The sequence below is a fragment of the Arabidopsis thaliana genome, chromosome 2, assembly GCF_000001735.4.
Source record: "Arabidopsis thaliana chromosome 2, partial sequence".
Lineage (NCBI taxonomy): Eukaryota > Viridiplantae > Streptophyta > Magnoliopsida > Brassicales > Brassicaceae > Arabidopsis > Arabidopsis thaliana.
Genome location: NC_003071.7, coordinates 4,781,283 through 4,802,564, shown reverse-complemented (window position 1 = coordinate 4,802,564; position 21,282 = coordinate 4,781,283). Strand labels below are relative to the sequence as shown.

At 32.1% G+C, this 21,282-nt stretch overlaps 1 protein-coding gene, 2 long non-coding RNA genes, 1 other non-coding gene and 3 pseudogenes across 8 annotated transcripts; 3 read left to right on the top strand and 4 right to left on the bottom strand.

The window, feature by feature from the left end:
• Positions 1-142: 142 nt before the first annotated feature.
• AT2G11880 lies at positions 143-2,775 on the bottom strand (annotated as a pseudogene; the record flags this gene model as incomplete). Its single annotated transcript has 1 exon — positions 143-2,775.
• Positions 2,776-9,929: 7,154 nt separating this feature from the next.
• On the bottom strand, positions 9,930-10,431 carry AT2G05625. Its single transcript, NR_140094.1, has 2 exons — positions 10,307-10,431; positions 9,930-10,031 (listed from the first exon to the last, which is right to left on the bottom strand). It is a non-coding gene; the product is annotated as an other RNA (long non-coding RNA).
• Positions 10,432-11,035: 604 nt separating this feature from the next.
• Positions 11,036-11,416, top strand: AT2G11870 (annotated as a pseudogene). Its single transcript has one exon.
• Positions 11,417-12,534: 1,118 nt separating this feature from the next.
• Positions 12,535-16,604, bottom strand: AT2G11851 (uncharacterized protein; the record flags this gene model as incomplete). 2 transcript variants are annotated; one of them, NM_001335377.1, is made up of 3 exons in its annotated part: positions 16,521-16,604; positions 16,284-16,391; positions 12,535-13,735 (listed from the first exon to the last, which is right to left on the bottom strand). In NM_001335377.1, the coding sequence occupies exon 3, from the start codon at positions 13,136-13,138 to the stop codon at positions 12,917-12,919; it is 222 nt and encodes a 73-aa protein (NP_001318212.1). In that variant the 5' UTR covers positions 13,139-13,735; positions 16,284-16,391; positions 16,521-16,604. The 2 variants fall into 2 exon arrangements, with proteins under 2 accessions (NP_001318212.1, NP_001118302.1); NM_001124830.2 differs by having other exon boundaries at positions 12,917-13,735; positions 16,520-16,583.
• AT2G11852 lies at positions 12,658-13,354 on the top strand. The gene has a single exon (NR_140628.1). It is a non-coding gene; the product is annotated as an other RNA (long non-coding RNA).
• On the top strand, positions 15,022-15,868 carry AT2G11850 (annotated as a pseudogene; the record flags this gene model as incomplete). The annotated part of the gene is made up of 1 exon: positions 15,022-15,868.
• A 176-nt stretch (positions 16,605-16,780) lies between the features above and the next one.
• AT2G00540 lies at positions 16,781-17,351 on the bottom strand. The gene is made up of 2 exons (NR_143633.1): positions 17,133-17,351; positions 16,781-16,895 (listed from the first exon to the last, which is right to left on the bottom strand). It is a non-coding gene; the product is annotated as an uncharacterized misc_RNA (transcript).
• Positions 17,352-21,282: the final 3,931 nt, after the last annotated feature.

The window sequence follows — 21,282 nt, the reverse complement described above, 5'->3', positions numbered from 1 at the left end:
AAAAACAAATCACGATCTGTTAATCAACCACAACAATCGATCAAACAACCCAAAAACACTTCCGATTAATATGAAAAAGATAACAATGTGATCCAATGTTCATAAAACAAGGGAATCACTAGATCCACCTTGCAAGAACAATGTTCTTCACAGAGGATGAATCATATTACCCAAAACCCAGAAACCTCAAAGAGGGAAGAACAACTAACTTCAACAATTATTCACGATTAAACTCAACTCTGATCTTCAGCTTCCTTTAAACCCAACCATCTTTGGTAACTTTATCTCAGTCGTTGATTCATTCTTTTAATCAACACTGTTCACGTGTCTACTCTTCTTAGCCCTTTTCCTATATCAAATCCTTCCTTCCCAAAAAACCATGCCCACATGGTTGATATAAAGCTATTGCTGCAACAAAGCATACAAACCGCCCAAGCAGTCTCAGCATCATCCATATTTGATCACTTAACCAGAACCACAACAAACTTTGGACCTCTTCATAAGCTTTGTGGTTGTGTATCATAGTCCTTGCAGCTTCTTTCCAAGAGAGATTGTCACGTTTCTTAACCCTCATCTTTCTCCATTTCTTTTTGTTTTCCAATTAAGTAACGATCAGAACAAGCGGTTGGGTAGTCTTCTTCTTTCTTTTTCTTAGTTTTCTGAAATTGAACATCCAAGACTTAGGACATTTCCTGTGTTTCTTCGTACTCTGCAATCTAATAAAGAGATCCGTTGAATGCTGAAGCAACACATTCACAACTACACCATCGAAAACATGTAGTTGTTCATAGTAAGCAGCCACTTCTAACTCATGGTCAATATTTATCGAACACCGAGCCTTCCAACGATACCACACATGGTAATAAACCAATAACCTACTGCTTAAGGGCTGCTTCCATTTGTCACTATGTTCCCAAACAAAATATTCATAAAGCACTATAGGACACCAGCTCTTCCATAACCATTGTAACAAGTGATGTTTCTTCAATCTCAGCTTAGACAGTCTCCCCGTCTCCACTAATTCACCCTGTATCAGTCTGATTTGGTCATGAAAGTTCCAAGATTTACCACACTTCAATTTGCATTCCACCGAACTGCTTTTAAATTTAAATTTCCAGGATTTGGGACACTTCAGTTTCTGCATCTTCCTTTGCAAGTCGTATCTTCTTAAAAGAGCTTGTGATGCATGTTTGATCTGTACAAACAATCTCATATTCATGTTCCCATTTTTAAACCACTCTCCAACTTCAAACTTGTACTTAGAACTCAACTCAATGTGTAGTCTCTTCATACCTTCTTTCACAGATTTGTACTTAAACCACCACCGCTTGGAAAACTTGGTCTTTTTGTTTCTTATGAGTTTGTGAATAACCAAACTGGTTTGCAACATCTGTTCCTTTACCATTATAATCTTATCATACACAGATTGTTCTCCATGACTTGGATCACTCTTCTTATTTCTGAATTTGAACATCCAAGATTTGACCCTTTTTGTTTTCTTCTTCGTTCATGTTTTTTCTTTATTTCGAAACGTCCTACCAAACTCATAAGCTTCATAAACTTCTCCAACAACGATTAAGCTCACAGAATTCTTGACATAGACATTATCACTTCCACCAAGCAACTTTACCTTTTTTGTTGTTCCAAGCGTATCAAACCTACGACCACACAAATTTGGGAAGGATAACGCATGATTGAGTAGTCTCCATAGTCTCTCGTTCTCTTGTTTATATTTAAACATCCAAGACTTCAAGCCTTTTCTCCTTTTCTTCAATTTCGATCTATCTTTCGCCTGATATTTTTTACCAAACAGTTGGCGTGTACAACAATGTTTTGTGCTACTTAACACTTCCTTACTCCTCTCAACATCACCATCAACCTCAAAATTCATATTAACGTACTTTTGAACCCCATCTTGCTCTAGATTCTCCTTCTCATTCATCACCGCATCCTCTAGAGTTTCCAACTTTGAATTTTCTTCCCCAAGTTCAATATTCCTCAAAGTCTCAGAATCTGAAATTGGTACCTGAAACTGTGAACTCGATTCCTCTTCCATGATTGCTCCATGTACTAAATTGTCTTCTCAGACAACCGATTCCATCTTAACCTCAATTCCTTCTTCTTCGTTATCCTCCTCAGCTTTTAGTTCACTATCTCTCTTCAGTGTAAGGATCCCAACGTTATCAATGCTGCTTCTATGATGTGCATACTCATATAATCTTCCAATTGAGAAACATTGTTGAATCGTTTGAGGCTGAAACATTTTAACATTCACTTGAGTATCTATTTGTAGACCATCCAAATAGATTCTAACCAAGTAATATTCTGTCAGATTCACTCTTGTGCTACGCAGCTCAAACTTTTTGTGATACTCAACAATATTGTAAGTCTCTCTTAACTGCTTTAGCTCTGCAATTTGATCTACATGAATTTCCTTTGACTTTGCGTGCAAGCGAAAAGTCGCAAGCAGATCAGCTATCTTCATGTCGATCGATCTTGATTTTGCCATTGATTCCGAGGAAAAACGAAGCTCTGATACCTTTGATAAAGACAAATCACGATCTGTTAATCAACCACAACAATCGATCAAACAACCCAAAAACACTTCCGATTAATATGAAAAAGATAACAATGTGATCCAATGTTCATAAAACAGGGGAATCACTAGATCCACCTTGCAAGAGCAATGTTCTTCACAGAGGATGAATCATATTACTCAAAACCTAGAAACCTCAAAGAGGGAAGAACAACTAACTTCAACAATTATTCACGACTAAAATAAAAAAAAATAAAAAAATCCAATTCTGATCTTCAGCTTCCTTTAAACCCAACCATCTTTGATAACTTCATCTCAGCCGTTGATTCATTCTTATAATCACCACTGTCCACGTGTCTACTCTTCTTAGCCCTCCTTTCCTATATCAGAAAACTAAAAATTGATGATTGATTAGTAATTAGTCTTAAATTCCCTTCATATTTGATGAGTTGATTGGTAATTAAGCCTAATTACATTGTCGTGTTTGAAAAGATTGATGAAATTTTCTAGTGAATCTTGAATGGGGTTTTTTTCCCTAGAATTTGTTACAATTACGAGAGTGAAACTTTAAATTAGTAGTCTCAAATAATTCATAAATACCTTGGAACAAGGAATGATTAATGTATTGATTGGTAGCATTTAATTGGTGGAATTTAAATTTTTTTATTGAAAAACGGCACTTTATCACTAATCAAGATAAATAACAGTACTTTGCGTTTTTTGAAAAAAAAGAAAAAGAAAAAAGCAAATTTTTAGATAGATAAATATAGTGAACCGCGTTTCGAAATGATACTCATGCTTTTACCTGCGGTATAGTATAAAAACACTAATGAGTAATAAATACATGTTTTCTTTTTTTTTTATTTGTTTTTAATGTATAAGTTTTTCCTATAATAGGTCATGAACTCACGCTACGCGTGGGTCTATTTTTAGAACTTTTAATAAACTTTAGTGTGATTAAAAATATTTACTGAATATTTTGAGATAGAAGTTTTAATATGTCTACTTATTGTTAATAATTTAAATTTCTTGAGTTATAAAATTACCGTAGCAGATAATTCAATTTTAATAAATAACTACAAATAACTCTAATACAACTTTTAGGTTTTACAACATCAAAAGAACATTTTTTTTTGCTTATATTATGATAAATGTTGTAAACGTTTTGATAGTTTGGATGATCACGTCTTTTTACGTAAGATATTTTGATTGGATCTCATGAAATAAATTATTGTACGAGGAAGAATTTTGACGACTCTCTCATTTTGGTATCAACAAATTCACTATTGATTTTCGTTTATATTCACTGGATTAGTTAGTATATCTTTTCTTAAAATAAGATACTATACACAAATAAATTCATAAGCTTATCTATACTTTCTGTAACACCCCAAAATTCGGTAGAATTTTGAAAGTATTACTAAAACTAATGTAATAAAAATACTAAAATTCAATAATGTTTAATGTTTAAAAATTCATAAAAACTCCAAATGTCGAAAACAAAATTATTTAAATCAAGAAAATTCTATCAAGTCTCGCTTTACGATTGAACTAAAAACTTTAAACCTCAGTTGCACGCTCCACCTCCTCAATGTCCTCTGCACGGAATCACAACTTATATGAGCAAAAAATTGCCCAGTGAGACTACAAACCCGACGAACAAGTACCAACACGGTCTGATCCCGTACAGAATAATATTCACGTGTATGTACTAATAGACATAAATTTCAATTTAATTAATTTGAAATAAAGTAAACACATCAGAGCTTATACTATCCAAATTATATTATCAAATCAGCATAACAGAATAATATCAGCAGAACAGAATATTAACATCAGAACAGAACGACCAGATTTCCAGCAATGCATGTCGGAATGGTACAACCCCAGCATTGGTTGACCCAAACCATATACTAACAGAATATTTACATAATATACTCTATAGGAATGCTGGCCCCTATCAAGGTGATAAGGAAGTACAATCCACGGCATTAACCGACCTCAATACCACTAACAGACTAACAGAATACAGAATACATCTGTTGGCGATGCCGGCCGCCACAGATTGCTCAATAGAGCTAGCTAAATCAGAGTCGCATGTTGATACTGGTCTTAAAAGATAATTCAATTTTTGAATTGCCAAAAACTTCCCTTCAGTTTCGGAAAAGATAAACTCGAATTTCTCTCCTTTTTCACGTTTTTGCACTTTAGTCCTCTGATTTTTCTTTGTTTACAGATTTTGTCCAGACTTTCGAGTTTCTAAGAAATCTTCCTGAAATCAGACAGTTTCAAAATGATCAATTTATCCCAAAATCTGATCCTATATTTTCTTTTAATTTTGGGTGTTACACTTTCTTTTTAACAACTCATATTTTTCTCACATTCTTTTCAATTGTATAAAAAATTTTGTCTTCACAACTTTTTCCAGAGAGCTATCACTCTTTCTATCTTTTTGCAAACACTCGTTTTATTTGTTTTGTTCTTTCATAGGGTGTCTCTTTCCATACTCTTATGATTTTGTCTATGCAATATGTGCCCTACCTTCTAAAATTTTCACATGCTTCATATTTCTTCTTCAAAAGTCCATTCATTTCCTTATTAGTAAATGTTTTTCAACCTCGTCGAGAGGTAGCTAAGTCACGTCAATAAACTCTTCGTTTGAATTTCTATGAATTTTTTTTTGTTCTATACTAGAATTTAACCCGCGGTGTACCGCATGGCTATATTTTTTACAAAAATATAATGTTATTTTTTTAAAGAGTAATTGAAGATATATCATATTAATTTGTATTTTTAAATGTAGATATCAATCTCTGTATTATTTAGTACATGATTACTATTGTTTAGGTTTCAATTTTTGAAGTATAGATACGAAAACATATATTTTTTTAAGTAACGATGTATTGTGGATTTTAAAATTTTGAATATTTTATCCGCAGTATACCGTAGGTCGATTTTTTATATCTAAATTTTTTTAATTTCAAGTTATATGTTTTGTTTATATTGTATGGTTTTTTTGTGTTTGAGGTTGTAAAATTGTATTTTAATTGTAAATTTTACGATTTCATCCGTGATATACCTTTCTTTATTAATATCGATCAAAACCCGTCATCCCATATAAACCCGTCTATATTATCTCGTTAGCTAAATATTAGTATTATAAAATCCAAGAAAATAAATAATTATTGTTATAAATATAATAATTTTAGGATCTCATCCGGTTTCTTGAATGATTTTAATTTCTACTACTAATATAGATTTTAAATTTATCATACAAAGTATATGATTTCAAGCTTTTGTGTTTTTGTTTTATTTAAATAAAGCAACGGCTTAAATCACATAGATATAGTTCTTTTTCTATAGGTGTATATGATTTTGTATGTGATTATTTTCATTATTATAAATTAGTATTTTTGTTACTATGCAAAATGTTAATATAAATATTTGCTATAAATCGGATTTATGCATATTTTGTGGAGTAAAATTCACGGAATTTTATTTTTGAAGATATATGGAAAGATTGTGTAAAGATTTTTAGAAATAAATTAGGCAAAATATCGTTTGGTTAATATCTTTTAAAATTTTGTAAAACTAAATAATAAATGCCAGTGGCAGCCATTGTAAATAAGTCCCAACTCCAAGATTTATTTCACAAAATGGATGCAAAAATGTATATGTAGATTGTTTCTATTATTCTAATAAAAGGTTTTAACTTCTAAATTAGTTCTTAATTAACTCTATCTCTTCTCTCCTTTCATGTTGCATTTTAAATTCTCTTCACCTTCACTCTTCCTAGACTAAAGACATCATCTTATATCTTTGGGAACTTATTCATATTGATACAATTAAGAACACCACCATCAAACCACGCCCCTTGTTGCTTTAACGCTTCACATACCAAACAGAATTTAATCACTCTTCACCTTACTTTCTTATGAAAAAATCTTTCACATACTTCTTTCCTATGCTGTCTCTTTCCATCATCTTATGATTTTGTCTAAGAAGTACGTGTACTATCTTCTAAACTTTTCACATGCTCTATATTTTTTTCTTTGAATATATCTTACTTTCCTTGTTAGTAAAAGCTTTTTTAAAGCTCGTCGAGAAGTAGTTTAGTTAAGTCAATAAATTATTTGTTTGAATTCCAGAATAAATCTTTGATCGACTATCAATGATCAATAGATATTTATTTATATAGACACCATTGCTTTATTATTTAGGACTTTACTAGTTTCTTTGGTTGTTAAGAACAAATTTTCTTTTACTTCATTAAGCTTTTCCTTTTTGTTTAAACTTTAAATTTTCAAACTTTCGGAAAACTTTGTTCATTACTTTATTTTTGTTAATATTTGATTTTTTTTTCCAATTCTAATTATCTATAATATTTTAGAATTAGAATTTTTCCTTAATTTATTTGGAAACTAACATTGTGAGACTAACAATGAGATTAATATTTCTTTATTTTAATAATAATTATACATTTGTTTTTCATATATTTTTTTCCTTTTCATAAATATCTTAATATAGAATTTTGTTAAAATTTAAAAATTGAAACTTGTAACATAATGGCTAAAAATGCTAATTAATGACATGTTCAACCGCAATTCGTTGTTTAAAATTCTCTAAGAAGTAAATAACCTCGACTTTTCTATAGTATAGATTTTTTAATGTATAAAGTAATTTCAAATTTTGGTAATTTTAATTAATTAGATTAAATTGCATCAAATTTTATTTAAAAAAACAATCTTGGTTAAATATATTTTAATATATTAATTAATTAAATTTAAATATGTTAATTTATGATGTGGCGGCTCTGGATTAGTTGTGTAAAATCATATAAGGGTAATATTACATAATTATAATTATATAGCTTCCTTTTTTTATAAGTTTAAATTTAATATCTGTAAAAGAAAGAAAAAAATTAAATTTAGTAATGGTTATTTTCCTTTTTTTCTTATTTTAAAATAGAAAGTAATCATTATTTTCAAAAATGTTAATTAATTAGATGTTAAATATGTTAATTATTGAAGTGACAGTTCTCGATTGGTCATTCTAAATCCTATATAGACGATTTTAGAAACAAATAACTACAACTTTTATATAGTATAGATATACCTAGCTCTCTTACGTATCGCAAAACAAAAACTTTTTTTTTCCTAAACTATCTTCAATCCTTTCTAACTACTTCTACGTACATTTAAGGTAATTACTTCTAGGTATCTCATTAATTTCCTTCTATTTATGCTAAATAAACGTCACCACAATGGTTCTCTCTCTTGTTTATATAGTACTAATTAATTATAACATTCTTGTATTACTAGTTTATTTAATATATACTTATAACTATTATTTAATAATTATACTATATCTTTGTAGAATCTTATATTTCATCACATCTATATATATATATATATATATATATATATATATATTTCTTTATTTTTAGTTTCTAATCATTGAAAAGAGATTATTTGATTCAATATCGATAAATTTGTGATTTTAAATTCAAATTTTATTATAGTAATAGGTTATGTGTTTCATTAATTTGTAAAGAAAGAATGATCGTTAATTAACATAGCAATTGTTAAGACAAATTTAAATCATGGAGTTTGCATGTATTAGTTAAATTAATATTATTCGCTACTTTGTAATCCATTTAACTTTGTTTGTCTAAATTATACATGTCCGTTAATTATGTAACTAATTACATGTCCATTAATTATGTAACTAATTTCAATTTTGTAATGTTTCATTTCATTTCTTAGTTATTTTATAAAATAATGTTTATATATATTAAATATATTTTGTACTTGAATATATATACTTGAAATCTTTTAATTAATAAAATAAAAATAAATAGTTAAAAGCTTATCAAATTTGTTGAAGGAAAATTATTTTGATTTTAATGATTATAGATATGTCTCTTTTTGTCGACGAACACAAATTCTTCCACAAAAACAGGTTCAACTCATCCCGAAGTTTCATCTCCTCCCTCCAAAACAACAGTGCATGTAAATTTACTTTTACTTCTATTTTTTCTAAAGAAAAATATTTATTAAAATTTGTCATAATAAATCAATACTACTATTTGAGAAGTACGTTAAGTGAAGTGGGCAAAAAGTTGAAAGAAATAACAAGTTTGCCATTGGGTTAAAAATTTTATGTCATAAAAAAAATCCGTTGAAAAAGACTCGGATCCATTTGACCCGACTTTTAAAAATAACGGGTCATAACTTCTAATCTTAGCCATCCATTACAATTAATAGTAGTTGTTGATTGTTTTCAAAATAAATAAAATCCTACAGCAAGATTTTTGGGAGAAAATCTTTATTTATTTCCTTATTCAATATAACACAGAATTATGTGAGTTTCAATTTGGAAAACAAATTATACTCTTATATCATAGAGGTTTACAATATTTATTATATTTGAAAAGATTACTAATGCAATCATATTTTTTTTTCAAACATTTCCTAATCAAATCTGACAAATCTGTTATATAAATATTAAATTTACGAAAATAATTTCTGATTTGAAAATAAATTATAATATAAATATACAAAATTATTTATGGATCTTATTTAATTTGATCTATTTACGTGTATTAAATATGATTCATTGAGTATTCAAATATGATAGCAAAACTCTGATTATACTTCCTAAATTTGATATTATAATCGATTAAAACAAGCATATTCCACAAATTTATAATTACGTGTATTTAATATGATTGATGATTGATTAAGTATTCAAATATGATATCAAATCTGTTATTATACTTCCTAAATGTGATATTATAATCGCTTAAAACAAGCATATTTTATAAATTTATATTTAAAATTTTTAAAAAATTTCATTTAATTGTTTTAGGATTGCTCTCAAAGTTTAAAAGAAGATTTCAAAATTTTAACCTAATTGTCATCCTCTCTTATTATATAAGATCATCTATTTCTTTCAACAAGACATCCATTTTCTTCTTCCTAATTTTATATAATTTATTTAATATTATTTTGATTTTGCTTAGTCTAATTTATTTGTTTTTTATGTTTCGTTATTAACAAAAAATTTCATTTTTCAGATTACAAGTCTACAACTACACAAAAAAAAACACAAATCGAAACCCTAATTACAATCAAATACAACTGCAAAACAAAACAAGTTTTGAAACCCTAATTAGACTCTTGTTATTGGTAAACAGGTTGGCGAGAGAGAGGGCATGAGTTCTTTTGTCGATTCAACCGCTCCATTACACATCCTTCATGAAACATATGCCAACAATTATACATACGGTAGATTTGTTTAGCATCGAATCCCGACTCCAACATGTCCTCCAAACAAATCGCACAAGTCTCGATTTCATCTTCTTCTGTCTCTTTGTCCACCAAATCTGTTGTCGATGGAGCACAGTTGCAAGACACGACTTTGTAGACCTTGCGTGTAATATGACAGAGACTCCCAGGAATAAGGGCAAGTGATCAGAACTTTGATGACTTCTTAGCTGTTGTGCTTTAACAACAATCCGGTCAGATATTTGTTTGGACAAGACATAATCATGGAGATGAGGATGGAAAAGGTCATAGATTTAGTTTGCTTTGAAGTGTTGGAATTTGAGAAAAATAAATGGGTTGGAAGGAGGAGTATCCGGGTAAGATCCAAGACTCGTTACATTATGACCGTTTTCGTCTGTGATAATTTCCTCGACTTCTCTAGGTCAAATGATTAACAACTCGTTTAAGAAGCCTGAAGATGGAGGAAGAGACATAGTCGTTACATCAAGATCGGCGTTGACTGATTCTTTGGTTTCCATTATTTGAGTGAATCAAGACAACAAATTCAGAGAAAGAGAGATGATCGCATCAATCGTTAGAAATTGGAATTAGAGAAAGAGAGATGATCGCAGTAGTCGTAAGAGATTTTTGAGAAATAGAAATTGCGGAGAAGTCTCAAGTGTAGGGTTATGTTTTTTTATAAGCGAAAAGTATGATTATAATTTGTTTTTATGCGGATAACACAATACATTTTTCCAACTTTTACTGATTTCCTTTTTTCCAACTTTTTCTGATTTTCTTTTTCTTGTTGGTAAAAGATTTCACTAAACGAGAGCAATAACATGTTCCTAATGTTTCCCGGTTAAAGCTCACTATACCAAATCTGTAAATAAAGTAATAAACCGAAGACTAACCATGAGACTGAACCAGTCGTAAACCATTTGAAATCTTTTTGTACTCTTCTTCTCACTATACTGAATCTGTAACAAGTATTCTTTCGTTCCACACGGCTTCAAGTCCGCCAATCTCCTCTGTTTTATCCTCTGCATCGAGCTATTTTGAGCCAACTGTAACTGGGCTTGGGCTTTGAAATGAAAGCACAACCCATCTTCTCGCCACATAACCCAATTTCAATCCTAAACCACGAGATTGAACCATTCGTAAACCAACATGACAATTTTAGTGTATTCTCTTATGTGGGCTTTGGATTGGTGTTCTTAAACTTGTGTAGAGCATGGAACTTTGGGCTGTAAATTTAGTGTTGGACAACTTAGCACATGTGGTGATGTCATTGAAAATTCAAAAGAACATTATGATGGATGATTTGTCAAGTTGAGAGAATTCAACAAGTGACTAGTATAACCAAATATTGTTCTGCACAAAAGGTGTTCGATCAAATGTCTCCACTTAAAGGTAGACTGGAAACGAAGAAGAAGAAGATGAAAGGATTCAAATCTTGGATTTTCAAATACAAGCTTGAGAAGAGACGAATTAGGAAACTACACATTCAAGGCTGGATCAAAAGAGTAAGTTGGAGGAACTAAAAGCCAATGCACTAAAAGCCAATGCCTGTTTTAGTTTAACCTATCTATCATGTTAGCAACACCGTATTGTCATTCATTAGACCATTATACTACATTTTACTTCAGATGAGTTCCCAGAATTCAGCTTCCCTGAAGTGTTCTTGAACTAACCTTACTCTGTGTGAATATGCGTTTGGTGGTCAAACTTGGTTATTAGTGTCCGAGCTAAGACATGGTAGTGGCAGACACATTGTTCTCCTCTTCTATCAAAAGGGTTAGAAATTACTCCATCTGTTCCTTTTTGTTTGATTTTTTAGGAAAAATACACATATTAAGAAAACATATTAAAGTTGATTTCAAATGTATTATTTTTTTTGTGTTTTACAATTTCCTATAACTTTAAACCAATGATATTCAATCATTTTTATTAAGGTTTATAATTCATCAATAATAACTAATAAATGTTGTATAGAAAACCTAAATAATCAATCTTTTTGAAAAAAATATATTTTTTAAAAAATCAAACAAAAATAAATAGAGGGAGTATAATCTATGCAGCTTCTCATATACTTCGATTTTGTCTGAGACTTCTTCTCTCCATCAATTAGCATTGTATGAGCCAGGCAAATATATATTAATAAATCTGGTTTTTTTATCAACTACTAAACGTACAATCTATTAAGAAACAATTCCATATTAGAACAGTTTATTCAAAATATTTTGGCATATTCCGATCTCACTTGTTGGGTCAATGTGTCACAAAAGAAGTTAGTTCGAATGATCATTTGAAGAATTATTAGAGTAGAAAGCAGTTTCTTGTTTTCTTTTGGCTTAGAAATGTTTTGATTCCTTTTAGCACTAGCAATAGATTTTGGTGTATTCTATCGAGGCTTTCTTTGTTCATACTTGTTTTAACAAAATTTGCTTTCAAATGCTTGTTTTAGTTTCTCTTTAGTAGTTGTTGTGCACTCAAATAGTGATGGAATTAAATGCTTGCAATAACTTAGATGAGAATTAAATGCTTGATAAGAAGGTTATGCAAATGGTGAGTGGAAACTAGTTGACATGAGACTATGTTTGGGAGTGACAGTCTGACGGATGTGAACAAAGTTTCTGTATCTCACATTGAGTACTTTGCTTGTTGATGTATTCAAGATTATGAAATAAAGAGTACTTGGATAAGTTGCATGTTGAAATCTATTATGTGTTCAATGAGAAAAATATTTTAAAGATTCCAGAGTACTAGAAAAGGGTAAAAATTTCACACTAGTAGAAAAGACAAGATATAAAAAATAAAAACAATGAATGATTCAGGCATAGATAAAATCAGCATATAACAAGTTAAGACCGCCACCACTATATAACAATAAAAACAACCTAACCGCTCAATGTTCACTGAAACCTCACCCCATCCCTCGAGTCCATGGCGTCTGGTCAGGGAAAGCTTGGCATACCAAATCTCCAAAATGCATCAGGCTGGTGGGCTTCCAGAAGATGGCCAGCCTCTCAACAAAGAAGGCGCAAAGTTTAATGATATCAAAAGAACCACCACCAATAATCCCATTCAGAGTGTTGCTTCTACGGCTCTTTCAAACCCTTGAATTCCTTCCAAACAGTCTCCTCTGGAAAACGCCACAGTATTTTCCCGCCGATATCTTGGCAGAATAATGCCTCAAATAAAACTCTTTTGATCCGGTTGTCACAAAGAAACAACAACTTGTTGAGAAGAAAAAGATTTGACCATCCTCATCCACCGCGTGAACATACGTGTCGTTATGTACCACCACATCATGTTGGATTTTGTGGGGCATCTTGGGCGTTAACACAGACAACAAGTCCCAAGTTCGGGTTTCATATCAAAAACCTCTACACAGTTTGAGGAATCAGCAACAACATTCCCAGTACCTTCCAAACACGTATATCTTCTTGCCGTCTACCAAGCTTGTCGATGCTCGGCTTCAAGCCATCTTCATGGGGGTAAGGCGGTGCATTGTGTGTTGTATACAGTCGAATAAAGGACTTCCGATGTGGGTTTGCCGTTCATGAGTCCACAAATAATGTAGATTCCGCAATCCTACCTCACGAAACATAATCCTGATTCAAGGAAAGGACACAAGCTCGATTGGACCGGTTTGAGCAGACGTTGCATGGGGGTGGTGGACGAACCACCATGGGCTTGGATTTTGATGCATCTGCATATATACGTACAAACATGGCTCGACGTTACCCATCCAAAATTTCAATGTCCTGACCATATGGGAGTCTACCACAAACTGGTGTCTCCTACAGACCATGGCTAAGGCCACCATGTCCAATATCGACACGTAAGCCTGGCAATCCACAATTCATCTAGCAGCGACCATAGCCCACTCACCTCCTCCGTCTCATTCGTCTTCAATTTTAATTCACTACATCCCCCCGAATCGATGATGAATTGATGATAATAAAAATTATTAACTATTGTTTTATAGTAATTATTAATTAAATCATTACTTAAATGGTAAACTCTTTTAACCATTCAACCAATCAAAATAAATGAGTTCATTGGTTGACCCAACTCATTTAACTCTAAACTCATTGGATAATGAGTTTAGTTGAGTTAGGTTACCCATTTTGACACCCCTATATGTATATGTTTTTTAAAATGACAAACTTATTACTTAATACTTTTTTAAAAAATAAGTCATAGGATGTAATACAATATTCATGGGTAATTTTGGGTGTATATAACCTTTTAAAGATAGTGTGAATAAACAATAATAATTAAAATAGGAAAGTAAAGATATTTTACATTTATGTTAATTATTTTTTCAGGCAAAAATATGACAACATTAATTGGTAGTCAATGTTACATTGAATGGTAAGGAAAAAAATCTAAGATTTTTAAATGACTCAAAATTGGATGGTATAGATGAATCTATCATTCTTCTTGTAAACAACAACACATCATATATCCTAATTGCCTAAAAATAGAGGATTTATCTTTACTCCCTTCTTCACTCTCAAATATCACATAAACCATTATAGTTTGCTACTTCAACCGTTTTCCGTTTGTAATTTTCTTCTTAATTCTTTTTCTGTCTCATGTTTCTTGTGTTCTCTCTTTCTCCAGTCCTTGTTCTTTGTAAAATTCAAGATCTTATTTCTCGATTTGTTAAGGTACGTGCTGATTTGATTTGTTATTTCAAAATTGATAATGAGTGAAACAGCAAATCAAATGAACATGTACTTTCATTAACAAACTGAGAAATGAGATCTATAATTCTATAAAAAAAACAAGGATTGAAGGAGATGAGAAAACAGGAAGCAGGAGAGAAGGAGCGAATTTAGAGAAAAATAATGGGAAGTGGTTGAATTAGCAAAACTATAATGAGTAATGTAATACTTGAGCGTGAAGAAGAGCGTAAATATAACCCTCTATTTAAAGGAAATAAGATGATAGGTTGTTGTTTACAAGAAGAATGATAGTCGTGAGATTCATCTCTACCGTCCAATTTTGAGTCATTTAAAAAACTTAAAAAAAAATATTTGTTATTCAATATATCTTTAGTCTACTGTACGTTTAATGTTTTCAAAATATTACCTTAAAAGTAATCAACATAAATGTGAAAGATCTCTACTTTCTCATTTCAACTTATATTTCTACGTATATGTAGTTTATTCAACTCTCTCTAAAAGAATTATGGAAATACTTTTATGGAGGAGAAAGACCCAAAATTCTTTTAAGGAAGAGCAAATCTTTGCCTACTAATGAGGATGTTAACTCCATAAACGAGCATATGATGAGTATGTTAGAAGGTTAGTGAACTTTAAGAATACACTATTGTTGTTTCGCCGAAATTAATTAATCTCAAAACAGCTTTATGCTAAAATTATATTTATTTGCATTTTGTTTGTAGGTGAAGAAAGAATCTACCTAAGCTAAGATAGTATAGACATTGCTGACACAAGATCTACGAATAATGCTGCTTGTTCAGCTGATTTTAAACATTGTTAAAGTTTCTTGGTTTCCAAACCATTGCTTGCGTTTGAAAGTTGGTTGTCTAGTCATGTTGCTAAGAAACATGGATCCTAATAAAGGTTTATGCGTTGGGACGAAATTACATGTCACATAAATGGCAGATATTGTAATTCAAGCTAGATTTATTACAGGTAATAGAGTTGGTAAGATTGTTTTGATTCCTATGCTCATCACACCATCAGATACGAGATTACCTTTCAAAATGAGGCGTAGGCAATTTCCTCTATCTGTAGCTTTTGCCATGACTAAACAAGAGTCAAGGTCGGATACTAGACTCTGTTGGACTTTATTTACCTAGGCCTGTGTTTTCACATGAGCAACTATACGTGACAATCTCTAGAGTGACATACAAAAAAAAAGTATGAAGTTTTTTATAGCCACCATTTTAATGACTATAATATGTATACGATTATTAATCTTCCACTTATATCACTTTTGAAGATTATTATAACAGACAAGAAAGGTAAACCGCAGAAAAACAATAAATGTTGTTTCTAAAGAAGTGTTTCAAAACCTACACTAAGAGAATCATGGAAAGAATCTGATGGGATTCCTATTCAACCGGATTAATAAGTTAAGAAATCACCAACGTTTTCAGTTTTTAATAGGATTACACTAAAAGTAATATTTGGCATTGATGAAGTTAAGTTATTTTACAAATTTTATGTTCTACTGGTTTAGTTGCATCAAATCAAGGAATAAAGATGCTCAAGGATTGTCAGGACGTGTTAAATGGAATAAGAGGTTGTAAAAAACTCAACTGCATTTTCTTTACTATGTTATAGTTCGAAAGAAACTCTTATGGTTTTTTCATTTCTTTATTACTCTGAAAATGTCTAATACTCGAATATGAGATTGAATATTTTACCTAAATAAACAAATGATGCAGTCAACAAGTCCTAAGAATATAAGATTTTAGGAGATCAGGTGCTAACCTTTACATACTTATTAATACAGATGTTGATGTCGCTTGATACTTCATGGGTAGTTTGTCCTTCTTAGATTGATATAGACTAATTCAAAAGCTATAGGCAGACGCTAACCTGCATATGAATTTGTAATCAGATTAGAGTTGTTCTTAACATAACTAACTTGAAGTATTGCAAAACTATATACAAATGATGTAGTCAACATGTCATTAGAATATAAGATTGTAGGAATCAAGTGCTAACCTTTATACACATATTAATAAAGATGTTGATGTCGCCTTATACTTCAAGGTTTGTTTGTCCTTCTTAGATAGATTTACAGAAATTCAAAAGCTATAGTAGTTGCAAACCTGCATATAAATTTGTAATCATATTAGAGTTGTTCATATATTAACTTACTTGAAAATTTAACAAGTTAAACATTTATTTTTTACAAAATATAAGTAGCTTTTTCATATTTAAATAGAGCTAATGGATTCTCAAACTGCAATAGATAATATACTACTTAGCTTTCATGTATAAGGGCGACCAAATTCAGATGTTTTCTTCATTGTGGCAACAATCCCTTCTTGGATTTACATATTCCTTTTTGGTCCGTCTATCATCAAGCTAGCCTCCCTTTCGAAATTTATATCAAAAATAGATCAGACAACATAGCAGATTACAAATCAAAACGCTAATATCTTTGTTTCCGTCCCAAAACTCATAACAATAGATCAATTGGATAATTGCTCATTCAGATTCATAATCGTATTCCTCTTATTCCCTAAAAATGACGATTCAATCACCAATCAATATATCAACAAAATAAATCAATTCAAAACCAGATAAACGAAAAAATCAGTTTCTTATTACCTTATATTAGAAATTTCAATTCCATTGCTTCGCACGATATGAAGAAATGGAGGATGTTCTTCGATTTACAATTTCGTACAAACAACTCCTACCTAATCAATAAAGATATTGATGATTTATCGTATGAATAGATCTTAGCTCCCATCAACATATAATTGGTTCTTCTTTGCAGATTTTGCCCAATCTTACATGATTGTAAGAAGCCGCAATCGTAGGGAAGTCTGTCTTCTTCGTTAAATGTTCTGTCAATTTTAAAGTTTTCTCTTTTTTCTTTGTTAAATTTCAAAATAATTAAATAACACATGTCAAGTTTTATAGGGCCTATATATCACTAATTTGACCCAATTAGGCCTACATGTAAAACCAAGACACAATACTCAGAATAATTCTAAATTGCGCCAAAACATTTATGATATATTTAATATAAATATGATAATTTTATTCATAGACAATCTAAGCAGCATTATATTCGAATAGTAATAAATTTGAAACATATTATGGCATAACTTTTACATTATACTCTAACTTATGTAATTCAAACTAACTATTCAATATTATTCAAACAAAATATTAATGCCCGTGATGTATAGCACGAGTTATGATCTATTTCTTATTGTAAAGAACAACACACTCCTATTTGCATTATTAGTCCTTGAATGTTTATTAGGTCATATATATAGTTTTAGAGGTCATTGTTTAGACCTATCAAGCTTTTTATCAAGTTTTCAAAGAGAGACATAAGCTATTCATCCCCTGTTTTCAGTGATTCATTCAGTTTTCAATACAGTGAAGAGATCCTTTCATACTCTATTCTTATTTGTTGTGTTTATGCTTTCTTACTCAACTATGTTGCTTGTTTCAATCACCAAGTATGAGTAGTTTGATTGTTAGGGTTAGGCTTTCTCATTAGGGATTCATATGGTTTATTAGATCGCCCCCTTTGCTAGGTTATCTGTAGAATTTCTTCATCTTTAATTGTTTTTAATGCTAGATCTAGAGTAATTAACTAAAACTTGAATCCAGACAATAGATATATCCGTCATAGGTATCTGTAGTTGGATCTATTATTTGATGAGCCTTATTTATAGGTGTGTAATAAGAATCGGCCTATCGACTAAGGTGAACAATTGAACTCGTTTAGAATGCATGTCTAGGTATAAGATCTCTCGGCTTCTCCGGTTATTCTTAGCTATAGGCATAGGGAGTTTTGCGGAACGCCACCGGTTATTCCATAATTAGAATTTGAGTTTAAGAATGGTTCGATAACAACCTAGTTTCCATTAGATCTACTAACTAATAATTTCCTCAGAATACCCTACTCCTAACTCTTTATTTTATTGTTTCACAACCTTCAATCTGCGATTTGATTACTTTGTTTTCTCTTATTTTTACTCACACTCTTCTAGCTTAATCTTGACATTTAATTCATTGTGTGAACAAAAGAACTTAGAGGAAATTCAACCCTTAAATACTGCAACCGATCTCTTATTTGAGAGAATAGCTTTAAGGCAATTTGAACCATATCAAATTTAGCGCCGTTGCCAAGGTTTTTGGGAATCACCATTGAGTTTAGTTTAGAGATTTCGTCTAGTTTTTACTTTTCTTTTGTTACTCACGAATTTCTTGGTTTCTTCTTTTCTGTGTTTCAGGTGTATGCCTATGCAAAAAAGAAGCACACAACAGAAGGAGCTGATTAACTTGTCTGTTCTTGACTTAGGAAAACTTGAGCGCACAAACCGAAAAACTCAGAGATTAGCAATGGCTGACAGAATCATCAGACTTGATGAGGAAGGAGTTTTAAGAGATGAAAATGGGAAAGCCTACAATGAGGCTGGTCAGAGATTGGATGATCATTGACTATCATTGACTTCCTCTCAGCCACGGCCGCGCACCACCACCGCCGGCGCTTCTCCCCCACCGTCGGATTCCCCCTCTGCAGCTGCCCACGGTCCCATCTTTTGACCTTTGGCCAAAATTGGATAATGAGTGGATTGCTTCTCAACGAGTTTGGGAGGAGGATATCAACCGGGAATTCACTAAAGGTGACTTTGTCAATCGTCATTTTTCTCCAGATTGGGATGATTATGATACATTGTTTTACAATGCTTGGAAGAATGTGGATAACCTACCTATACGGTTTGCGGATTTTGATTTGATGCGTCGCTTGAAGATAGAGAAATCTGTTTTAGGATTGCTAGAGTATATAGGTTTGGGAACAATTTGTACTAGGTAGTATGACTTGTATCCTGAGCTAGTGTGGCAGTTTATGGCTTCTGTTAGGGTTTCCTATGTAAATGATAGGGTGCGCGATGCTTAGGAAGGAGCCCTTATTTTCTTCATTCGTGGTATCAGATAAATTTTACCGCTCAGGGATTTGTGTGACATCTATGGTTTTGAGAATGATACTTCTCATGTTTCGCTTCCTGGACAGTTTGCAGATGCTCAAATATTTTGGAGCGAATTTGGCAATGGAATTTATGATTCCAAGGATGTTGTACATTCAAGGATTTGTTAGCATGTTCTGAGGTATTTGGCTAGACTGATTAGCAACACATTTTTGTGTAAGATGGAGCATTGGAAGATGAGGCTTTCTAAGTTCTTGCTACTTTATCATGTTGTTCGTGACTTCTTTCCTGACACTTTGAGGATGGAGGAAGTGGACCGCAATGTCAACTTTGGGGCTGTTTTCGCGCATCACTTGGTCTCTCTTAAGACCAAACCCTTTACATGCACATGGAAGAAGACTGAGCAGATTGGTAGTCTCCTCACTCCTATCTTTGAGCATTTTCACATTAGTGTTGAGGGGGAGAAGATTGTGACCAAGAGAGCCACCATGGATGAGGCTTATTTGAAGAGTACTCACTGGCTTAAGGGCAGTTTGGTTTGGTGTTTCAGAGATTGCACAGGGAGCCATATGATTCAGTTACCCTGTCGTGCACTTACAAATATCACATGAGAGCCAGAGGAGCTTGGCTTTCATCCTGAACCTTCACTACTGCAAGCTGCACCACGCACTAGGAAATAGAGAGGTACAACCACATGATCCGCGCCTACACCGATAGAGGATGCGTTTGTTGATCCTTCTAGGGGTCTTCAATTTGGGTCCTCTTCTTCAGCCTTACCTTATCAGCTGCTTACTCCTGCTCTTATCCCGATGGAGCCAGCGAACTTTCAACAGTACGTAGTTGACATCTTCAAGAGCATTTGGAACACAATAGCTACAGTTTCTTGATGCGGTTGTGTTGATCCTACTCGTCGCTGTCGTCACTCTCCAGCACCTACTTTTGGTTCTAAGCATGAGGATTAGCCATCCTCCCTATCTCTACTTTGTACTCTGACTTAGTTTTTCTTTCCTTTGAGACGATTGGTTGTTTGATTCGAAACTTGTTGCACTTATCATCTTATGCTTTTTTGGACCTATTGATGTGTGTTTTAGTGATTTAACAGTTCAGCTAGAGGATCCATGTGAAAATACTAACCTAAGCTCTGCAATGCCGAGCTGAATTAGCAAAGCACAATAGAAACGACTAGAGTGTCGATCGACACCGCTTCACAAACAAGGTGGCAAATTACGTTTCTCTAACTTTTCACTTTTGACTATTTTTCTTTTGATTTCTCTAGCTTGATAGCTCAGGGGACAGTGTTATCTAAGTCTGGTGAGTCAGTTACTAACTTCATTTTTTCTTTTCTTAAGAGTTGGTTGTGTTGTTTTTATTAGAGAGTTGTTTTATTGAGTCAAAACTTTTGTCTCAAATTATGATCTTTCTTTCGAGTTTATTGTCTGGATTGATTAAGTACTACAAATTCGATTTAGTCCGACTAATGAAAAATCCAGAAGGCAAACTGATAAAATTAAGGACATCCAGTTTTCCAACATAATCCAAAAGGCTAGAGCCAATCTCACTGCTCTTCCTTTTACCTCTTCAAAACAGTTAGTGTTCGTAGGACTTGACTCCTTGTTCATACCTGATACTTCGACCAATGTAAAAAAGAAAAGTACTCGTCTCCCTAATAACACTGTATTTTACTCATTTTAGGCATATTTTTATCATCATTTAGCTGTGCATTTTTTGTATCATATCATTTTGCACCATTTTAGCTTATTTTACATACTTAGGCATCTATGATCATCTTGCATACGCATTGCATG